Here is a 24,844-nt window from a genome sequence, read left to right as displayed (position 1 = left end):
TACAAGCAAAAATAAACAATGTTTTTTTAGACTTAAACATTATAAGACCCGATTTACAAAAAAGAACTCTTCAAAAACATCCGGCTACAACTCCTGTCCTACAAAGACAATTTTCTGTGACCACTAAGGATTCACACAACAGTGAGAGAGAGTCAGAGACTCGCTTGGATAATCCAGCATAACATTCTGTAACACCAAAAGGCTGAAAATTCTTTCAATATTATCCAGAGAAGTTGGGTTGCTGCTCAAAAACGGAACAATTTTTCATCTGAATTGGCAGATTTTATCAATGTTTACAATCTGTGCTGTGAATGGGATTCCATCTCAGGTAAAGTGTTTCCAAGCATGGTCATATGGCAACCTGGCATCAGACAATGGAGTTCTCAAAAAATATATATAACATAATAGCATCATGGAAATTCCATTTGTTAATTTTTGCTTCTTCTATAAAGTGGTGAAAAAAATGACATCTATGCATCAGCTAAACTGGGAAGATGGCTTTGTCAGCTTCAAGTGTTCTGTATAACGGGATGAGATGTCTACCAGCCTGTTCCCAATGAGATCTGCCCATCTATCAAATATAGATGTAGTGGTGACAGGTCAGCTGGGAGAATGTTTTGTTTTGTTTTTTTGTTAAGGTATCCTTGTTAGAAGAAAGTGTTGAGTGTATACCCCCCCAATATCCATTAACCAGAAACATTTCACTTTGAACGAAAGGTAGTGTACCAAAGAAAAATGGCTGATTGTGTGCTGCTATTATCCACATTATCTAGTCCAAGCCAACACATTTTAGGAGTCGATTTCTCCATCATCAGTGCTGAGTGATGTGTTTGCCTTTAGTAAATCAACCCATATATCTAGAATTCCCAGCAAATGGCCTGCTCACTTTGCACGGGAATTTCCTTTTAGCTTAATGTAGCACCCTCTTAGTTAGGTGCTAGGATTTGTATAGTTAGGTTTAGTATAGTTGTGTTTCTTTCCTTTACATAGAGGCTGTTCGAAAAATCTAGCTGGGCTCTCTGCTTAACAGAGTTCTGGGATGGATTAGTCAGGTCTGCTCATGATGTTCTGTTGCTGCTGAGTCTGCCCTGTATTCTGCCCACCTTGAGGAAGCTATGAGAGCCTTCCAGAACCTGGGAGGGAACTAGGCAAATGAGCAGCATGAATATAGATACAGTCCTGGCCAACTTAGCTAGGCTGCAGGTAGGTTTGCCTCACCTGGCACTAGCTGGGTCAACCTGAGGGCCTGACATTAGAGAGAGTGACCCTGGTTCTACAGTAAGCTGACTGAGGAGGGGGGGGGGGGGGAGTCTGTCTGCAAAAAGATCTGTTTGGTATCACTAGAGGGTACCCCTCTGATGCTTGATAGTCAGCATGGGTCTACTTCTACAAAAAAGGGACTTTGCTCACGCCTCAACTACTTGCTGCTACAAATTAAAGGGAAGTCTGCTATCTGCTTCAGCCGGGACTTCAGAAGTGCTCAACTAAGAGATCAGCTAGATGTCATTGTGAATAGTTCTAATTCTGGAGTATGCTACTACATTACCCATCCCTATCCCCAGTTCTACAATAAAGCTCCAAAAACAAACTTATCCTAGACTGGTCATTGAAGACAACGTGCAAGCATGTATCTGGCTGTGGAAAATACCTTGTGCCTGGCTACGAGGCGAAGAAGGGGAAAGACCTGGGCAAAAATACAAGCAACCCTCACGAGGGTGGTGCTACATTAATAAATGTGATGAATATTCACTTTACAAAAGAATACCCAATCATGTGCAAGGGAAAAAAAAAAAAAAAAAAAAAGTATTTGCTTGCACATAATTGGACGATGCGAGTCAGGGCAGCTTTAGCTTATTCACTAAGCTTATGGTAAATTCAAGTGCAAAGTACAGAAATGCCATTTGTCTGTAGTAAATCAAGACCAGTGACTTTACAGCTACAGATTTGTGACAGTGTAGCTGCTGGATTTCTATCAACCCATCCATGGCCAACCTGCAAATAGTGTATTAGAGGAGTGTATCTCCCCAGTAGGGGAGTTTTATGAAAAATTGCATTAAGGACTGGTTTACAATGCATTTTTAGTGCTTTTTGCAGAAACCCACTACAGTCAGTTTAACCTCTTCATGCCAGCCGAACGCAAATGTGCGGCCACCCGGTGTCTGGGCCTAGACGCCGCGCGGCCGCACATTTACGTTCTATTAAAAAAGGACATATGTGCCGAGAGAGCGTCCCCAGCGCACTCCCAGCACACGTCCGGTACTCACGGAAAGGTCCCGATCTCCTCTTTTAATCGGGACCTTTCTCAATCATGTGACGTCACAGCGGTCACATGACCCTAAACCCCGCCCCACCTCAAACTCTTAAAGGGCCGGGAGGCGCCGGCGTGACGAGGTTAACATTGTTTCCTATGGGACATCTATGCTTTTTTGAGCAGCTGGATTTTTGAAAAGGTTCTGGGACTTTTTAAAAATGCAAAAAGCAGCGTTTTTGCTACAATAGAGTTCAACTGTGACACTGGTGAAAACACATGTAGTGCGTTTTTGCATCTTTGTTCTGCCCAGCAACAAAATCATTTCCCCTCTAACAAAAAAAGCGATAAAAACACTGCAAACACACATGTAAAAACACAAAGCAAAATGCAAAAAGCATTCCAAAAATGGATCAAAAGCAAACTGCATTGGTGTGAACCAGACCCAACATGAAGAAAAAAAAAAAAACAAACCACACAAAAACAGCAGCAGCAAAAAAAAAAAAAAAAAAAAAAAAGATTTACCTTCAGTTAAAATACATAATGTATTGTAATGCGTTTCACCACATGTGTCATGTATGGCTAGTCTTTCCTTTGGGTTTCCTTACACGCATTACAGCAGAATAAAAAAAATATAGTGTTGCAGTATGGTTTCTGAACAGCTTACACTGCCATAAATTAATCTTTGCCTCCCTGCAATCACCTGCAGTAACAAAACATTATACTGCAAACAAATGCAGGGATGTGTGAACAGGCCACAATACCTGAATTCTGTTACAATAGATCAACACAAATTTTCAGCTCAACTCTAATACAGGGGTCAAACAGTCTACATATATGGAAGTTTCCATTTTTTTCCCCAACTCTATTCCAAGCAATCAGCTGCTGATCAGCATGAAAAAAAGTCTAAGACTGACATCCTTCTTTTAATTCTTGTGCATGTATAAGCCTTTTCTGGTTTTGGATAGAGTAGGAAAGAGTTAAAACAGAGCTAAAGTCCGCAAATACTAGTTTTGCTCCAGCAATGCGACAACGAGCTACATCTACTGATGACATCTTCTGATTTGTGAGGTCTTTTGCATCTTGCCAAATAATAATTACTGGTATATTGTCACTTTACATTTCTTTACTTTGCATTTTTGCTGTTTTTTTCTGTGAATAAGGAGACTAATTAGGAGCCATTTTGGTACAACAGGTCCAATGAACTAAGCTTCCGTAATCCTCAGAGGCCATTTAAAGCCCACTACACTATTGGTTTCACCTCACCCATTGACTCCAATGCATTTTGTAGAATTACAAAAATTTAAGCAAAACCTCTTAATTTTCACTGAGATTTCAGGAAACAAATTTTCCATCTTGCTCATCATGTTCTCAAATATTCCTCTGTTAAAAAGGAGCAAACTTTAGGATTGTATGCGTTTTCTATTTTTTTAGTTCTCTACTAATAATTTTAAACCTTTTCATATAATCTGTACCCTTTTGCAATCCTCCAAACCACCCACTAAGGTAAAGCAATAAAAAAAAAAAAAAAAAAAAAAAAAAAAGCCATGTAAGCAGTCTTGAGGTTTTTTTTTTTTTTTTGGGGGGGGGGGGGGGCTTTGGGACTTAACATGAGAAATGAAAAGAGACAAAGTTCTGAAAAAATATAACATAACTTTAATCAAAACTAAATAAAGTCATACAGTGAGAATATATATACACGTCAGTCAGCTAATATTACCACTGTGCATTCTCAAAACGAAACATAAAAAAAAGGAACAGGGGTTAATGTCCATTTAAAGATTCTGGTGCATGTAAGGGTGGGAAAAGAAAAATGTATTTATATTATATTTATATTGTGACAAATAGCACTTTGCTGGCCAACACAATGGAACATTTAATTTAATGTCCTGGGGCACAATATGGCTATTGTCTGATTTTGGAACAGTGAGGACATGCTTGAAATTTCTAGCCTCTTTACAAGACTAGAAATATTGACGATTCCCTAATGTCAAATGATTTACCAGCATAACGCTCTGTTGCTTTTGTTTGTCACCCTCTGTTTACATATTTTTATGTGACTGCTGGCTTTACAGTCCCTGGATTTTTGTTTTTAGGTTTAGATAATAATCTAGTTTAGTCCCCAGGATAGAGTACAGCAGATCAATGAACCATTAAGCTGCATGCATACCTGGGGATGTTTGATGAGAGTTTGACTTACAAAATATACAGTTTTAGGACCACATAAAGCCTAGACTTTCTGCAAAGATTTATCCCCCCGATGGTCCTGGTCCCAACTCTCACAAATGCCCCTACTTTAACTTCAGTGGGGTAGGTGGCAGAACAGAATTGTTTGAAGAGGCTAAATAGTTATTAAACTGGTCATAACCTGAAAAATGTCTCTCGATTCCCCTACCCAAGTTAAAGAGTGTGCATGAAGGAATCTCCAATGTTGGCTTTTGTATCCTGACAGCTGGCGGCTGTCAGAATGCCTGATTGGTGGATGTAGCAGCTGTTACGCTAACAATTTCCAATTGAAGGATGTTGGGCGGGAGGGCTAGCTCCATGTAGGGCCAGCCTAAGGCTTGGCCTTTCAACAAGAAAACAGCTTAATTTTAAGATGTAAAGCATGGGCAAACTGAATCCTTTAATGCCCCCTCCCCAGGAGAACATACTTTACTTTGTTCCCCCCTCCACTCTGTTGAACTCTTGCAAAGTACATATCACTTATAGGTAGAATGAGCACGCAACTCTCTTTCCTTCATCACAGCATGAAAGCACTGATGTTTGACGATTGGCCCAGGGTTGTCACTTGGTTCACTACAGTAGCTACAGACCATATGCAACATATGTAAGCATTTCATTTCTATTTGGCAATGCAATAGGTAAACCTTAAACCACATTTTTTAAGCAAATGATGAATCCCATGATCCCATGAAGCCACACATTTATGCAGTCCCGCTGGTATTGAAATGAATGGCAGTCTCCATCTTGGCTGTCGCCAGGCCATGCCCCCAATGCGTTTCACTCTGACCCTCGGAGCTTAATCATAGGGATCGCCATGATTAAGCTCTGAGGGGCAGAGTGAAATGGGTTGGGAGCATTGCCTGGCAAGAACCCAGGAGGAGACTGCCATTCATTTCAATACCAGCGGGTCTGCATAGATGTGTGGCTTCATGGGATCCATTCTTTGTACAGTTATTTGAAGCGGAGGTGAGCTTCTTCCCTGCCCTCTCAGTGGTGGATGCAAGATTGCTTTCCCTTGTAGTCTGACCAGCACACATTTTCCATTTTCACTTAAACCACATTTGTTATACAGAACAGAACCATTTTTCATTGCTGCATGGGTGCCGAATGGCAAGTTCATGCTTTTGGGCACACATGGTTTAGTTGAGACATTAGTCTGTCCCATATACTTGGGTGCAGGAAAAAGTACTGATCTTAAAAGCTTAAAGAGAATATACAGTCTTAAATCCCCCAATTAACATGTGAAAAAGATTGGCTCAATGTAGAAAATCTTACAATAAGGTCTTAAAACCCAGTTTTAATGGTTTGTGATTGTTTATGTACATGAGGACAGCAGGCCCTGGTTATTCTCTTATTTTACAGAGTGGATCCGCCCAGCTGTCTCTTTGCAACCTTCTTATAATGCCAAATGTGCACCTTATAGCTAGATACATAAAACTGTTAGCAGCATGATAAAGTTTACAGCTGTGTATTTAAAACAAGGAAGAGGTACTATTTTTTAAGGTCAAAAATATGTTATTTGTACGGAGTATAGATTCCTGTGACTTTGTTTTTTTTAAATGATAGGTCTGTTTTTATCTAGCATCAATCAAACCTAAATGCAACACATCATATTAATGTGTATTACCCCACTTTATTAATAGAAGGGTGTGCCTCTTTTTTTTTATTCGTATTTTTTGTAAACAAATAATGAAGTGACTTATAGTAGGGTTATGCAAGCGACGTAAGAATGCCAAATAAACTCCCAACTGTCCCAAATGGCAGTGTGCATGCGCCATAGGTTTCACAAATCATTTCCATGGATTTTACCAAGTACATATAACCTGGTTACTACTATTTAAGAATAAAGAAAAGGAGAAAAGGTATCAGTGGGAGGAAATTGTCCCATTCATGCCATCATTTCCTCATGATTGCCTTCTACACATATGCGTCAAGTGCTCTTTGTGGCAAGTAACACCTAAGTATGGTTCATTATAACATTAAAGAGTTGTTCCACTGCAGTTTCATTCAACCAATGTATAAAAGGCAAATTTGCTAAGTAACATGTGTGAAAAATCACTGATCACTGTTGTTGGTTTGCATCTCCATAGCTTAGGATGCTCCAGTTTTCTGACAAAGCCATAGATGGGTGTGAAGAACTTAAGTGGGATAGAGGAGGACTGTTAGAATTATGGTGAGAAGCTTGTTCAGACTTTACATTAAATATGGCTTGCAAGGATAGTGTAAAGTTTACCAGAGATCTTAGAGAATGGATGACCATGCACTCAAGATCATCTTAGTATGTCTTCTGGGCCAGTTTCTCCCCTTCGTGGCACTCTAGTCACACAAGTTACTTGGAGAGGGTTCCATCAGACAACGGATAATGACCTGATCCATCCAAAAAAGTTTAAAGCCTAAACAAGGTAGCTACAAACATAAGTCCCCATTAATACCTGAGAGATTTAAAGACAAGCTGCCTGACATGCCAAAATCAGGAGATGAAGATTTCCATTCTTTTCTAGGGAGCATGTTCACGCCTATGCACTGCCACACATTGTGGAAAATATCACAGGTGCTTTTGTAAACTTCAGTACATGAAAAAAGCAAAAAAAAAAAAAAAAAAAAAAAAAAAAAAATGTATTGAAAATGCGCATCAACAATGCATACAAATGCAAAAAGGTGCGAACCTAACCTCAGAGGATGTTTGCATAAACTGAGTATTTGTGTTTCAGGAGAGACTGAATATCCACAGGTCTATTTCAAAGTTCCCTCCTGAGCCTTCTCAGCATGATATGTAATAAGTCAGAAAGAACTTTCCCAAAAAATTGCTTTGTGCCCTTTCCCAAGACAAGCTAGCATCTGAGTGTGTCACCCTGCTTGCTCCATAACCTGCACATTCACCCAATGCAAATGCATTGACCATCAAAAAACAAATTACAGCAATCAGCTATTGTCTGTGGGCACCTTAAGTCCAGCCAAAACCATTATTGTAGTATGCTCCTGTGGGGTCAATAATTCACTAACTTAAAAAAGGCACCCACTGATATATCCTGGAAATACTTGAACTTGGGGTTCCAGATAATAGTCTTTCCTAGAGTTCCACAATAGTCATACCAAGGTGTTGTGACTCCCCTTATTCTACTCTAGCAATACCCACTCCGTGGAAAAAAAAAAAAAAATTTTTGCCCTATACTTTTCAAAACATTTATAATACCGAAATGATCACAGCAAAAAAGCATGGATTTTCTGATGGTGAATGAAGCCTCAGAGTAACATCACCATTAACCTTCTACAAAGCCCTTGTCTTTTGGACATCTACAGATAATATTCAGATATTTATTTCAACGTACAACAAAGAGCAAGATACTCATAATGATCTTCATGAGGATTTACTCTTTGTTCTGCATTGAATTATCTGAATATTATTATACAAGATTTATATAGCGCCAGTTTGCACAGCGCTTTATAATATGAAGAGAGACAGTACAATTACAATACATTTTGGTACAGAGGGAATAGGAGGGCCCTACTCGTGGAGCTTACAATCTAAAGGAAGGAAGGAATATGGTCCAAAGAAGTCCATAAAATAAGGGCTTGTGTAAGGTTGATTTATTGATTTTTAGCGGGGACTCTGGACCACAGGAAAGATGTTGATTTTGGGCATTAAGTAACATCACCATACCATCCAATCAAACAACAGAAAACTGGGAAATCTATGCATTGGTAAGATGATCCAAGCAGATGCACTGTCCATAGTGTAATGCATTGAAAGCCATTCATCAGAGGATACAGCAGAGAGTGCTATGTTTGCAAATCTCTTTCTGCAATGCTGTGTGATCTCTCACTGTGTCCTCTGACAGATAGCTTCTGTCTGGTGTGGATTGCTTAAAAGCTCTGTGTTGTCCTGTATGGAGCTGTCCATACTCACTTTGTTTTCAAAGCCCTTAGGTTACTTTATTATGCAATTTCTGCTTCCCCTTCTGACAAGGCCTTAAGCAGTCTCACCCTTAGGACATCTCCAAACACATGAATGAATATCAGTGTGAAAGGGTGGGGGGACACCAGCAGGGGGCTGACAGCTTTGATTTATGGTGGTCTCAATACAATACAGTGTATTCGTGTGCGTTTCAATCCGTTCGGAGCACACATCTGACTTTTGTACATCTATCACACATTAACTTAGCCATCCGCACTATCCTCACCGACTACCCCCTCTGATTTACCCATCATTTTCTTTTCAATCTGTCCCACATTTCCACAGTCTGTCCAGTTTAACTGTTATTTTGAGGGAACGTTACAGGCTTGGGAATGCAGAATAAAACCTTTTATCAACCCAACTCAAACCTTCAGCCATGGCATACTCCACCTGCACGATGCTATAACTTTTTAGCAATATCCTACATATTAAATATGTAGAAATCACAACCAAGTAACCAATCTGACCATATAAACCACTGGGCGCCATTATATAATGCTTCACCTTATAAATCAAACAATCATATATAAAACTGGATCAACAAGCACACAGTATAAAATGAACAAAAATATCCCTATGCTAGCCTCAGATGCTGAATGCTTGGAAATGAACTGCATGTCTCTAACTTAAAAAAACAACCCACTGAACAACAGTGATATACAGAGGTTCTAGGCTCATAAATGTGATCAAGTCACTATTCTGAGCTCATTACAACATCAGTGTTATACTGGGACCCATGAAATATAAAAATGCATGTACACCAATGTGTAACTAAATGCAAAGTAACAAAAGCTTTTCAAGCTTATTCATTAAAACCAAAAGTGTCATGACATTGTGTGATAACTCATGGCAACCAATTAGATCTGTTTACTGTAGACAGATCAAATTGGCTGTTATAGGATGGAAAGTATTAGCAGGTCCATGCTGAAAATGGACCAGCACCAGTTAGACAAAAAATGGTGACATTTTAAGAACTTACCGACCCATACAGTTCCCCTTTCTCGTTCATCCCTAGGTATAGTCCACTGTCGACACCTCGAATGCTGACCAGGCCCACTGCTATACTAATAAATTCCAGAATTCCTACAAGCATAAAAATAAAAAGAGAAAAAAATTACTGACAGTACTTAGTTACTGAATAATTTGACTGCAAGCCATTTTCGCTGTTTTACATTAGCTGGCTAAGCTAAAATTTTACCAGCTGCTAAGAGACTACAAGTTCGAAGGGCTCGCTGGTTAACGCATGGGGGCCCGCAGTGTTAAAAAAATAAAATAATAATAATAATTTAAAGCACAACCCCCAACAAACCCAAATTTCAAGTTCTGGAAAAGAGCAAGGGCTAACAAATTTAGAAACAGAAGTAAAAAAAATATTATATTTGTGAGAGTTTCCTATATCTTGTGATAGAACCTGGGCAGATTTTCCTATTTGCAATTTGCTCATTTTTAGGGCTAAACAGGCGAACTACAGTTTAAAGAAAAAAAAAAAAAAAAAAACCCACACAACACACACCCACAACCACTACACACACAAAATCACTACCTAATGAAGCAGAAGCCTGAAACAAAAAAAAAAAGTTACACTTTGAGGCATTAACTCTTTCCACTATACCAATTAATAATTTGAATGATATTAAAAAAAATTGACTATGCAAATTAAAATTTATAAACACATACACAGTGGTCCTCAGTCTTTTCTTCCTGGCCACTATGTTCGTCATTCATTGTCACCCTCAGTCAAACCTCTCCCTCTCCTCAGTTCCATCACTGGTGTCATAAAACAGTTTCCTCAAACACTCAAGTATGTCAGGCCTTTTTGTAAAGGTTCTACCCAATTTCGCTTTCCAATACCAGGATAAAGATTCCACACACCTCAGTGTTTTTTAAACTTTCCACCCTTTGCCTTCATTTGTAGGAGAAAAAGGTGAAGACATATGTAGGGATAGATTACGTATGAAAAACCTGATGCTTTTACACCTGTTGAAGAGATGCAGCATTCCTTATTGGACTTCAGTAAGCCTAGCATTCAAAAACTTCCAAGGCAAAAATGTTTACGTACAGATCTCAATGGTATGCCCCATGTTTATGTTCTACCTTGTTCTTACAACTTCAAGCTACCTCTACATGCACAATTCAAAACCCGGTCACACCATAGAAGCACAGTAATGTATGCATTCTAAACTACAAAGTACCTTCTATTGCGCTAAGCCTCCCCTAAAACCCCCTTTTGCTAATGCAATCCAACTTCCTGTTAGAGGTTGACTAGGTTCACTCTCCATGGTCCCACTGTATGTAGGAGCATAGCCACCCTCTACTGCTTTTTTCAAGATTGACTACGGCCTATGGGATTTGTAGTGTGCATGGAGCAGTGCATATGGCCACAACTATTGTGCACTGCTAATTCCAAACAAAAGTGTGTGTGGGGGGGGGGGGGGGGGGGGGGGGAGTGGTTCAGCAGCTCAGAGAGGGCATTACAAGGGGGCAGAAAAAGAAGAACACACACACACACAGTGGATTTATGAAAAACAGATTGCAGGGCCATTAAATAGTGGAATTGTATGGATTATTTATTTTTTTTTAGAACAAGGATTTTGTTTAGAGTCACTTTAAAACTGGGTCAAGGAGGAGCCGTACGCCGTGACGTTACGTCGCCAGAGCCTCACAAAGGTCCGGCGGCCATTTTAGAGAGTGGCTGTTTTTATGCTGCAAGTTTTGATTTATTTCCACGTGGAAGAGTTTAACACGCCTCTTATATATTAAAGTGGCAACATTACTATACTACGAGCATATTCTTTCTTGGCTCTGTTTTGAGCTAATGATTCCCAGGACCACAGTGGAAGCGTGGCTGCAGAGGAGGCTTATATCCAGAGGAGGGATCCTGGTTCCATGCTGTCCGTCAGGTCCATTTAAAAGGGGGCTTCCTGCAGATTCTTGTTCAACATATTGTGCTTTAATTATGCACATCTGGTGAGTGCGCATTTTTTTCAATCTTCCGCACGGATAAAGCCACACAAAATTATTGGATACCACTTGTGCAATAGGACTCGTTTGAAGCATTGTATGCTGACCTGATTGTGTCAAGCCGTTCCTACTTTATGAACACTTTTTGCTATAAGACTTTCACAGTTGCACTTGCTTTATTGCGCCCATCATAGCGCTTCATCCACTCATATTTGTTATCACCATTACTTATTAGTGATGATATTAATAAATCAATACTAAGTATTTATTATTCAATATTTCTTCAGTTTTACACTATGTAATGTTTTAGCGCTGCATTGGTTTGTATTCTGATTATCTGTAAGGTTTTAGGGTTCCTTTTTCAGTGCAAATGCGGCTAACTCAAATTGGATCCCTGAGCGCTCGCTGTTTCTTTGTCTGGTTTTACACACACACAATGTGGATTTATGAAAAACAGATTGCAGGGCCATTAAATAGTGGAGGTGTATGGATTTTTTTTTTTTTTTTTTTGAGAACAAGGATTTTGTTTAGAGTCACTTTAAGACTGGCTTAATTGTATGCACTGCAGTATGGCACAATACACAGGTCCATGACTTTAATTTGGACCTCAATACACCCTTATGCATAGATGCAAACCAATGTTGTAGTGCAGTGAGTTACAAAAAAAATGGTGCATGGTAAGATTCCCATTTCAACACAACCAATAGATGCCAGTGTGTTAGAAGCCATCTGTCTGCGTGGGTGCAGACAAATACCCTTTGTGACTTCTCTGACCCCACCTTTTAAAAAAGGCAATGATGCTGAACCATATGCACAAAAATGATGTAGAACAAAAGTAATTCACATTTCTAAATATAGATGAGTTTGTGTCCTGGGAAGAGATTCAGAATATTTAGTGATATTTCAATAGCTAAGCATCACTCATTTGTCAATTACAACTACAACGTATTATTTTCCTTGTAAAAATGTATCCAGACTTTGCGTGCTCCAAGTTACTGAGCTTTGCATTCAGATGCACGGAGGAGTTAATCTTCCCCCAAGAGTCGATCAGAATGATGCATTGCAGATAGCAGGAGAGTGTCACAGCAATAAAACCAATGGCACACTGCACCCATCCCAGAAATCCCTCCTTACATCATGTTGTGACTGTGCAGTAAAAAGGCTTCTATTTTTAATCCCTGGGAATTAGCACATAATGCATTAATACGGCTGAGTGGTTTTCAGGTCTAGAAACACAGCTTCCAGCAGATCCAAGGCAGGCAACCTGTATCTAAAGACAGTGGTACTACAAGTTACAGTGCACCCTGCAAGCCAAATTTGTTTTTTGTATTTCTTTATTAACAACCAGCATTTCTTAAAGGTGTTGTAGAATAAGAATTACAGTGTGCCATTTCCATGGTAAGGAAACCACAGGTGAATTAATGACATTTCAGCTAGCCTGAAGGCCAAGCATGTATTGTCTGAAAGATGAGGATTTTCACCTTTTAGGGCTCGTTCACACCATGCTGCAGAGACGTCAGTTTTTCTGCACGCGTTCTGCAAGGGCACAACAAAATCAATTGTTCTCTATGTGCCCAGTTCATGGCACAATACTAGTATCGCGTGCAGATTTTTTTTATGCATGAATCTGCAAGGTGTACAAAACTCATTGAAACGCGCATGAAAATTGATGTAAACTGATGTCTCTGCAAGTGAAATCTGCGTGGCAGTTTCCATCAGTTTTTCTGCGTATATGGTATGAACGAGGCCTTAGGGGGAGCTGCATTAAAAGCCTATAACCATATCCAGTGCTATGTTTGGCATTTGTATTACCAAAACATAAAATATCAATAAACATAACGCCACCAAGCATTACCTTCATCTAAACCAGCCACCAAGCATTACCTTCATCTAAACCAGCCACCAAGCATTACCTTCATCCAAACCGGCCACACATATAGCCTCAAAGTTGAGCTGGCTGTAACATAGGGTTCTTCTTTGCTTAGCAGTTAACCCCTTGGGCTACAGACTGACTTCTTCAGTTCAGGGCAGTCTGATATCTGCCACCTAAATACAGGGTTTGCCAATTCTCATAGGTTGAGCTATGACCTCAACACCTCACAGTGGCCAAGTTACCCAGTACAGACACCCAAAGTCCCAAATCACCTGGGGCAGAACCAGCGGGTTTCAAAACGTAACCACCCTCACCACTTCTTCCAGAACACAGGGTAGCAGCCAGCCTGGCAGATCCAGAAGAACTAGGACCACTAACAGAGCCTGAAACTCTTCACATGTCTGTTTTGTCTTCTGCATGCACAGATTCTTCCATCAAGAGAACACCACAAACAAATAAACAAGTTTCCAGATGGGATTGCCATTCCTCTTGCATAAAAAAATAATTAAATTAGAAGTTTCAAAAGCAGAAAAAGACGCCCGTTTCCTCAGACATTCACTTTTGATTTCTTCCCCTACAGCAACTCCATAAAAAGGAGAACCTCAAAAGTTCAAACCAGTACCGGCAAGGCATATCCTAGCGTTCTTCTCCCAAACAAGGGACAAACAATATCATTCTGTCCTTTCTCCACCAGGAAGTAGTCCCAACGCTCCCGCAGGGAAACACACAGCTCAGTACTCCAAGTACTCACGTGTTTGCTTTCTATGACCACTTTGTTAGTGGAGTTCCTCCTCAATTACATTTTCATGTCAAAAAAACCTATACCTACTGTTCCTTAAAACCACCTCTATACAGAAGACCCATAGGGAGTGTTGCCCCACATCCACCTGGGCAGATCCCGTTTACGGGCCCTATAAATCTAAGTTGTTTTTTTTAGGCAATATTAGAAATGTTGAATTAGATAAAGTATTTGTCACATAACACACTTATTACACAACAGTTTCAAGACTTGGCTAAGTTAGGGAAGGGACAATTCTTTTTTTCATTATTTTATACCATCTGAATTTCACAACAGGATGCTAGGAGAGGTTTACCAGCATTTGGAAAACTATTGGTAATGTTTATAAATTGGCAGGACTGATCCACTTCAACAGCCAAGCACAAAAAGCATTTGAACCAGCATCAGCAAGGAGTCCAGGAAGGAAGGATGGTGGCATCTATGGCCATAAGGGGAGCAGCTAGCTGTAAAAACTGTGTGATAATGTTGGGCATGTGGGCTGGCCGCCACAGGTTTTTCGTTCCCATAGTTTTGCCTATCAAGACTTTATACTTGGACTTTTGACGATTCATCACACAGTTGCCTGGCACACGATGGAAAAACAAAAAACAAAACAAAAAAAAAAAAAAAAAAAAAACACCACACACAAAAATATTTGGAACGGTTGTCCGATAATTTGTTAATACTCCGCTTTCGAAAGCGGATCACAAACGTTCATGCGAACATATGGGAAGGGACAGGCATGAAAATTTTTCCCGTAAGATAACAGAACGATTTTCGTGTAATTAGTATAGTATTTGAAATAAATAAAGAGTGACCAAAACCACACATGCTCAGAAATGAAAGAAAACAATACATTGCATCACTTCTGCAGTTGTATTCTGCCTTACGAGAATTTTTGGCACTTTAGTAACCTATTTATTTTCTACATGTGAGACCTGCATGCAGAAAAAAACAAAACAAAAAAAAAACACAAAAAAAACCACACAAACATGGACGATCATTAGTCCGATATTCTCATCATGTGTACTAGGCATTAGGAGTGCAGTGTCACAGTACACATTGTGTTATTGTATACTTCACTCCTTTGGGTATTACCATTGCTGCTTACAAGATTTGCTGCACTAATTAAATACATTCGCCAATCGACATTTGTGCACAAAATTTGCTTAAAGTATAATGCCACTTTCTTGGTAAATATTTGCAATTAAAAAAAAAAAAAAAAAAAAAAAAAAAAAGGAGTAGTAATATTGCATATGCAAATGACACACAACTCATATTGTAATATACAGTAATATTACTAAACATTGCTTTTCCTTTTAAATCTGCAGTGGTGTAATTTTCTGTAAAATTCAATGCAGTATGGCAACCTAGAGGCATTCTGTACACAGATGAGTTACAGAACCCCTCAGAAATGTTATTACCTACTTGTGTGAATGGCTACTTTCTATAGAAGCCTGAACTAACATACAAGCCAGATTTTAGGCATCCTCTGCAACAAAAACAATTTCAGTTTTGGTGAGATATGCCCAAAAGGGTTATTCACTTCTAAAAAGGGATTCAGACTCTGCAAATTTCCTCATTAGTGCCCTGCAAGTTCAACAGCTGATCACTAATGAAAAAAAGTCACTTCCACACATAGACACAAACAATTAGCCATTTCTTTAGAATACCAAAAGGTACGATTCTGCAACAGTTTGGTAAAATCCTTGGTATGTCCACAGATCACCAAGAGCAGGGACATTTTTTTCCCCTCAGCAAAAGTGGAGCAAAAGGTGAGAATACACGATTAGAAAATCGACCGATTGGTCATCCGACGACCGAGAGGCGTTCGTTCGTCGAAATCTTGGACCACATTAACCAATCTAAAAAAATAGTTTGTCGGGTAATACGTAGTGTTGACATCTTCCGTACAAGTGGAAGTGATGCACCGTGCGTGTGACCTTGTAGCCACGCCTTCTGGCCAGAACAAGCGATATACACAACAATTAACAGCAATGAGTATAATATCGTTTATTACATGACCTATATACATAAATAGTGATACATAAAATATAATCTGCAGAATTCTGGTTTCATGATCTCATTAGGCCAATCTACTTCTAACATTTTGATTTTTTGTTTATGTTTACGAAGATTCCTTGGACATAAACATCCGGGTCATCTTCTGTTTTCGCTCATGCGTGATAGCGCTTGATAGATTTTCTATGCGGTGGTAGGACGGTCATGCGAGAAAAAAAAAAAAAAAATCTATCATTCATATACGAAAACGACAACATTTTTCACCGTTAAACCGGATTTTTTCGTTCACAATATCGTTATCGGTTAAAACATCCTGCTCATCTCCTAGATTGTAAGCTCGAAAGAGCAGGGCCCTCGAACCCCTCGTGTATTGTTTTGTTACTCTATTGTCTCATGTTCTGTCCCCCACTATAATGTACAGCGCTGAGCAAACCTTTCGGCGCTATATAAATACTGTATAATAATAATCATCAATGAAGAGAAAATCGTTCAGTGGTTCTGCAAAATTTTTCGTACGATTTTCTTATCGTGTGTACAGGGAATTAGTCTAAATCGAGTCACATTCACTTCAGTTCACCAAATATCTGGATTTTAAAACAGGAAACCCAGTTCTCATTACATTTCACCACATTCATAATACTGCCAGAATTACAAATTGTTTTCACAAATACACATTTTCAAACAGTACATCTTTGAGATGATCAATAACGTTATATGGAGTAATACATATCTTATGGGCGCTTGGCAAACCCAAGAAAACGATTAAAAATATAGGTTTCCTTTAAGATAATGCTGAAGTGGCTGCACTGGGCTTGGTTTGTGAATTTCACTTATGACATCCGGTCAGGGTATGCAAGTATAGTGAAAAGTGCTGAATTGTACAGACTCCATAAACACAACGTTCCTCATCTACCCAGGAGGAATAGCCTGCAGCTATTACTAATCTACAATGGCTGATACACTTGCAAGTAAACGCATAATTGGGCCAGGATAGGTATGCGACCATGGGAGACGTGTGGCTATTGCACTGACACAACTTGACCCTATTTGCCAAAAGCAATTTTCAGTTTTCAACCAGACTAGGAAACACTTCAGAATCCTTTGTTGTCAACACTTCACCTTTCGTTCCTGTTGTCTCATAAATGATTCATGTGCTTTGCACATTTTATGTAAGCGCTCAAGACACATCTGAAGGGCTTACTCTGATTCCGGCTCCTTGCACACAGGCTTCATATTCATCTCATCAGAAAGGACTGGATCTTGTGTCAAGGCTTTCTGGTACTGCAAGGGTTTAGCACCTTAAAGTCACCACGTGGCCAAATACTGAAAACATCTTCACATTTAAAAGATTACTCCTCCTCTGTAGTAATGGATAAGCGAAGCAGGCAGTTCAGTTCAGCAATTCACAGGCTCCATTTTACATATAAAGTCACCTAACTAAATTAATTTGTTAACAACCACGTTAAAATGTATGCGTGGTTGAAGTAAACAGCCCAGTGGTTCAAATCCTGGCTCAGGACATCATGGAGCTTCTATGTTCTCCTGTACTTGCCTGGGTTTCCTCTCACATTGATGCAGGTAGGTTGATTGGCTCCTGTCAAAATTGCCCCGTGTGCGCATACACATGTGAAATGGAAACCTTACATTAAAAAGTTCCTTGACAGCAGGGACTGATGTGAATTACAGTACGTAATGTGCTGCATACATTTTTTGCACTATATAAATATCTGTAATAAAAAGAAGTAAAACCTATATGCATCATAAGGGCACTGAGCAGACTGTAGCAATAAAATGCAGATCTCTTTATGTGCCTCATCCAATGTTGGGGACCCCTAACTCCTAGACCACCGTATTTGCAAAATTTGACCGATTGCGTCCCAATTTTACCCACTCCACCATCAACAATCTTGGAGTTTGTACTGGGGCTTGACTATGGTGGGGGAACATACTGGTCAACAGAGACAGATATATACATCAGGAAAAGGATCACTCTTGCCATCAGTGAAGTGTGCAAACGGCAATGTTACAGGCATGGCCCACAATTTGGCCTCTGGTGCTGAAGGGGGAGGGGGGGGGGGGGGTCACTCAAAATCAATTTGCAAATAGTGCTCATCACCAATAGGAAACTGGCCATTCATAGGGGTTTCATATGTTATCATGGGTTCTTGCCCCTTATCCAATTTGCACCATAGAACCACAGTCTGGATGCGTTCTGGATGAATTTCTGCATGAGCATTTTTGTTAAGTTAAGGTGCATTTTTTCCCTCTTCACCTTAAATTAAGATATGTGCGGTCCAGTGTGTTTTACTGCGCTCCAGTACTGTTCAGTGCATAAAAAAAAATGCATCATGTTCTACATTTTTTCTGGAAATGGAATGCACTGGAGTGAACTATGCCACTGAAAACCATATAACCTACTAGAACATATTTTACCCCAGCTCAACTGCTCTGTTAGAATGTGGAGGCAGGAGATTGCACTGGCTATGGCGTTCACCCTTTAAAAGCATGAATCCACAATATAGGTAGGCAGCAACTCGGAAGCTTCCTAATGTAAATTCTTTGTTGGTTACAGAAGTACAAAATCCAAAAATCTAACGCGTTTCAGCTTACAAAGTCTTCCTACATAGCATACCAATGTAAGCCATATTTCAATTCTGTACTTATGTAACCAACAAAGAATTTACATTAAAGGATAAGTTCCCCTTTGGACCATGTTACATGTTCAACCTGTTTTTAGGGTGGAACATGTAATATGTTCCCATAGCTGCAGCCACGCCTGCCGCTTCCCCCCCCCCCCTTCCCACAACAGATAGTACGGGGAAACTTCTCCCCGTACTGTCAGATTTAAAAACAGCGCAAGCATGCGGGGCTCCACCCACGCGGACGTGTCACAGAGTTCTGTGGATGAGTGCCTACAAGTCTCAGCAGCCTTAGTGGCTGTAGTCTTGTAAATTTCAATGAACTACCACGGCACTGTGGAGCACTGTGGTAGTTCATTGAAGCTTCCTGTCAGTAGATCTACTTGACCGTACATCCCATACAGCTAGCAGATATTCTGACAGGTCTGCAGGAGACCTGCAAGGCATCAGCGATCTATTGACCGCTGGTGCAATGCTTTCCGGGCTCCTGCAGACAAAAATAATAAATGCACTTTTTTTAACCTACAGAAAAATGTGGATTTATTATTTTTGTCAAAAAGGTGAACTTATACTTTAAGAAACTTCAGAGTTACCAGCTACCTATATTTTGGGTCCATATAACCTATTATCCATGAGTTTCGATACTGAGAAAAAAAAATGCACTGGACTGCATGTGGTGGGAACCAGCCTAAAGTCCATACATGTTCACTAAAATTTTTAAGTGCTATTTTTACTACCTGCAATCATTCCATAGAACAATGAAGTGGCTGATCGTCGGCACACAATCCAAGATTTTTACATCAATGCAATGGTAGCATTTGCATTGTCTGCACTGAGGCAGTAACGTTCCTGATATCAGTCATCACCTGATTTTAATAAGACTCTTTATAGGCACTATAACCCACAACAACCAACCAATCAGCGGTTATCTTTTATCTTGGCCAAAACAGGAAGATGAAGTCTGATTCGCTGCAAAGGTGGGGCATCTCTGAAAAAAAATTTAGCCATGTGTATTCACGCGGTGATTTCGGGCTTCCCTGTCCCTGTTATGAAGTGAGGCTCTGCTCTGCTTGGAAATTAATCACAAGCTTTATTTTTTTTTTTTTGGGGGGGGGGGGGTGAAAAGCGACATTTTCAGCCTTTATCAATATCTATTCTTTTGTTTAAGAAACAGCCAGTTTGTGCGGCAATAGCTGCAGCTCACATTCATGTATTACATATAAAATAACTCACTGCAATATTACAGGGTCCACCGTCTCCCGAGTCTCATAAAAAAGCACTTACATGGATTTTTACACAATTAATTTTGAATCTCTTACAAAATAGACTATGCACTAATCAATACCAGCCATGTGCCGTGTAAATCTAATAAGGCATGGGTTAAAACCCCAGAGAACAACACGTGCCGCTTGGAAAAATGCACAGATGAAACGAAGGGATGCATTCCTGAAACTGGTGCATGCATTATTCAGGGAGCACACTGCACTTGTTTACCGCAGATTGCCTAAAAAGCACAAAGCAGGTTTTTTTCTAAAGAAATAAACACAATCTCATTTACTTAATTATTTTGACAAAATATTTCCCACCCACCTTTTAAGTAATAGCATTGTCTGGGAATTGCCATTGGTAGACAGATGTCAGATTTAGTCTCTTAAAGGGCATCTAAACCCAAGAATAAAAATATAAAATATATTGTAATGCCTTAGTCATTACAATAGTTGTGGTGGCTTCATTCGTTTTTTTTTTTTTCTTTCTACCTGGAGATCCTGCCAGCAACACACATTTGTGCCAGGGAGCCACACTCACTAACACTACTATATCCATTACTATATCTATGGAGAAACAGTGTGGTCACCCCTTGGTAGGACAACACAACACATCCCCCTCTTCACCTCTCTAACTTGGAAGGAGGTGCTTTGTAGTTTACAGAACAGAACCAGGCACAGCCAGCTACACTGCGTGAGATTTAAGTGTGGCAGAGGCACAGCCAAAGTGAGAATCTTCTAGATTTCTGGTATGATCAACAGATTTTATTGACCATATTAAACAGTTATAATAAAAACACTTTTGTTGGAATATTTATTAGACCAAAGGAAGCAAATAAGAGAAGTCCATTGTTGCGGTTTATATTCACTTTAAATACAGTCAGCAAAGTTGATTTTTTTTTATTGGTTGTTAATATCTATTGTTCTGCACTCTTTGCCCTATAATGAGCAAATGTCAATCGACAGTTTATAGTGATGTAATAATAATGGCAATGTATTGTTAACAAAATTGGTATTTTCCCAGGGATAATCTATATGCATGTATTTATCCAAGTCCCCCTTCTTTTCTCACAATTTCCTATCCTCAGCAATCTTATAAGCCAAGTTATCTGCATCCATATAACTACAATCAATATACGCACAGGCCTACAATCCAAAGCAATATGTACACAATGTACACTGAGAAGAACATGCAAGAAGCTTTCTATATTTGAATGCAGCAACAACACTCAAGTCCTCAAGCTAAAAATTGGAGTGCAAGGAAATCATAAAAAAGCACCTCAAGCTCCAAATACACATCCCAGCAAATCTATATGTATTAAACCTAGATCAATAAATCTTTACACCAATCAGCCATAACTTTAATACCATTGATAGGTTAAGTGAAGAAGATTGATTATCTTGTTACAATGGCATCTGAAAGTCAACTGGATATAAACAGGCAGCAAGTAAACATGTTGCTTATGAAGTTGATGTGCTGCATGTGGGGTTGTGTGTGGCAGACCAGTCAGAGTGTCCATAGCAAAAAGTGCCAACAATGGGCACATGAGCATCACAACTAACCATGGAGCAATGAAAGAAGGAGGCATGGTCTAATGAATCAAGTCTTCTTTTGCATCATAAAGATGGCCAGTTGCATGTGCAACTGGTGAAGAGATGGCACCAGGATGGGAAGAATGCAAGCAATGGGAGGCAGTGTGATGCTTTGACACATACTACCTACATAAATATTGTTGCTGACCAAGTATAACTCTTCATGGAAACTATATTCCCTAATGGCAGTGGCCTCTTTCAGCAGGATAATGCGCTCTGCCACACTAGCAATGGATCAAGAATGGTTTGAGGGGCACAACAAGTTTGAGGCATTGACTTGGCCTCCAAATTTTCCAGATCTCAGTCCAACCAAGCATCTGTGGGATGTGCTGGAAGAAAAAAAGAAAAAAAAAAAAAAAGAAAAAAAGTCCAATCCATGGAGGCCCCACCCCAAACTTACAGGACTTAAAGGATTTGCTACTGATGGCTTGGTGCCAGATACCACGGCATACCTTCAGAGGGGGGGGGGGGGGGGGGATCATATGGATGATCATTGCATATATTTTAGATTTACATGATCCAAGCAAGAAACAGGTCACCAAAACGTTGACGCTATTTCAAGGACAAAAACAATGAATAGGTACAGTCACTTTGTTCAAATTCTTGTGTAGGTAGTGAGACAGACCTAGTTTATAACATGGCATTCTATCTGTGTAGGTAAATGATAAAACAGATAAAAGTGGTGGCTGTAAACTTCACAGAGTAACAACCAAGTTGACTTCCGCATTCCACATACGCACGCACTTTCAACTCCACCATAGATTTATATCATAGTTAATGTGAATCAAAAGGAGAACGCAGAACAGTCTAGGCATTCAAACTTATCTTGGTTAGCCTGCTTTAATGATTATGCTACTATATGTAGCTACAGGAATATACAGTATAGACTACTATCCATCATTTGTGTATACACTCACCAGCCACTTTAAGTACACCTGTTTTAATTGTTAAATTGCTAATCAGCCAATCGCATGGCAGCAACTCAATGCATTTAGGCATCTAGACGTGGTGAAGACAACTTGCTGAGGTTCAAACTGAGCATCATAATTGGGAAGAAAGGGGATTTAAGTGACTGACCGTGGCAAACTTGTACTGATCTACTGGGATTGTCATGCACAACCATCTCTAGGGCTTACAGAGAATGGTCCATAAAAGATAAAATACCCAGTGAGCAGCAGTTCTGTGGACAAAAATGAATTATAGATGTCAGATGAGAATGGGCAGACTGATTCGAGATTATAGAAAAGCAACAGTATCTCATGTCAATATGGACCAAAATCTCTGAGTAATGTTTCCAACACCTTGTTGAATCTATGCCACGAGGAATTAAGGCAGTTCTGAAGGCAAAGGGGGGTCCAACCCGATACTAGCAAGGTGTACCTAATAAAGTGGCCAGTGAGTGTACATACAGTATATAGTCAGGTAGGGGTGATGGCTAATGTGACAGTAACTGGATGCTTATTTTTTACTGCATAAGGTTTTCATATTTAAACCCTGTATGCATAATCATTTCTAAAATAAAAATATAGTTGGGAAACAAAAAGGAAAATGCGTACTTTCAAACCACAGAAACTTGGAAAACAACAAAAAATGATCATTGAAAATAATAGATGCAAACTAGAATACCAAAACAACTTAAATAAGCAATAATTGGCTTTATTTAAGCAGGATTGATCATGGTGCACTGCATACAAAATTCTCTGTATATTTTACACAGTTTCACATGTAACCGATTTTCTGGCCTTTCCATTGCCTCCTGTTGTCCTTTTGTTCCTCAATTCGTGCTGCCTGCGGACCACACACTGCTCTCCAAATGTCTCTCAAATAATGGAATCCATACGGAGAGAGGCAGAGTAGAATGCATTGCTGCTTAGCATGGCTCGCTCATGCAGATATCTTCAATATGTTATCCTTGGGTAACACTGCATGGCATTTTCAGTTTTCTTTTGAACCTCCACCAATCTATATCTGACCTGTTAAAAAGCCACAGCGGACAACACAACTACATACAGAAGATAAGTCAATAGGATAAAATTAAATGGGCAAACTGCAGTAACCCCCCCCCCCCAAAAAAAAAAAAACAACCACACACACACACACCTTTGTGTCACTGCAGAAGTATGGTCCTACAGCATTGGTCAGGCACAATCCGTGTACTCCCCTGGTCAGGCGATTACTGTGCCAGCTAGTCAAAATGGTCGTCATGAAGGAAGAGTTTTTAAAATACAATGAAAAAAAATATGTATGTCTGCATTTCGACAGTTGGGATGGTGTTCTTGGGGTCATAGGCTGCATTCCTCCTCCTCCAAATTTGAGCTGATGCCAAAGAGCTCGATTCTGGTCTCATCTGACCACAACACTTTCAACCAATCCTCCTCTGCATCATTCAGATGTTCAGTGGCAAACTTCAGACGGGCCTGGACATGTGCTTTCTAGAGCAGAGGGACCTTGCAGGCACTACAGGATTTCAATAGTGTGTGTAGTGTGTTACCAATTGTTTTCTTGATGACTGTGGTCCCAGCTGCCTGGAGATCATTGACAAGATCCTCACATAGTTCTGGGATGATTCCTCACTGTTCTCATGATCATTGACACTCCACGAGGTGAGATCTTGCATGGTGCACCAGACCTAGGGAGACTGACACTTGTTTTGTGTTTCTTCCATTTGCGAATGATTGCATCAGCTGTTGTCACCTTCTCATCAAGCTGCTTGGTGATAGTTTGGTAGCCCAGTCCAGCCTTGTGTAGGTCTACAATCTTGTCCCTGACATCCTTGGACAGCTCTTTTGTCTTTGTCATGGTGGAGAGTTTGGAATCTGATTGTTTGATTGCTCCTGTGGACAGGTGTCTTTTATACAGGTAACAAAATTAGATTAGCAGCACTCCCTTTAAGAGACTGCTTCTAATCTCAGCTTGTTACCTGTATGAAAGACACCTGGTAGCCAGAAATCCTGCTGAATGATAGGGGATCAAATACTTATTTCCCTCATGAACATGGAAATCAGGGCATCATTTGTTAGACATGCATTTCTTTAGAATTTTTTTTTGCAATTCTGTCTCTCAGTGTTACAATACACGGAACATTCGATTTTTAGACTGATCATTTCTTTGTGAGTGGGCAAACATTCAAAATCAGCAGGGGATCAAATACGTATTTCCTTCACTGTACCCAAGCATTAAGGCAGCACTGATGCTCTTTCAAGTGTTTTTAAAATTAAAAAAAAAAAAATGTAGCTCTGCATTTAGCTGTGATCTTCATCTCTATAGAAAAAAAAAAAAAAAAA

The 24,844-nt window shown here is 39.7% G+C and overlaps 1 protein-coding gene across 1 annotated transcript in view; it reads right to left on the bottom strand.

The window, feature by feature from the left end:
- Positions 1 to 24,844, bottom strand: part of FGF9 (fibroblast growth factor 9) — a 75,788-nt gene that overhangs the window by 5,673 nt on the left and 45,271 nt on the right. The window contains exon 2 of the mRNA XM_089685801.1: positions 9,409 to 9,512. Coding sequence (XP_089541927.1) covers positions 9,409 to 9,512 — 104 coding nt within the window. The remainder of the gene's footprint in view (positions 1 to 9,408; positions 9,513 to 24,844) is intronic.

Source organism: Staurois parvus, unplaced genomic scaffold (genome assembly GCF_062004578.1).
Source record: "Staurois parvus isolate SC_StPar_1 unplaced genomic scaffold, SC_StPar_1.0 ptg000387l, whole genome shotgun sequence".
Classification (NCBI taxonomy): domain Eukaryota; kingdom Metazoa; phylum Chordata; class Amphibia; order Anura; family Ranidae; genus Staurois; species Staurois parvus.
The sequence above is the reverse complement of the archived record's forward strand: the minus strand, read 5'-3'. Positions and strand labels throughout refer to the sequence as shown.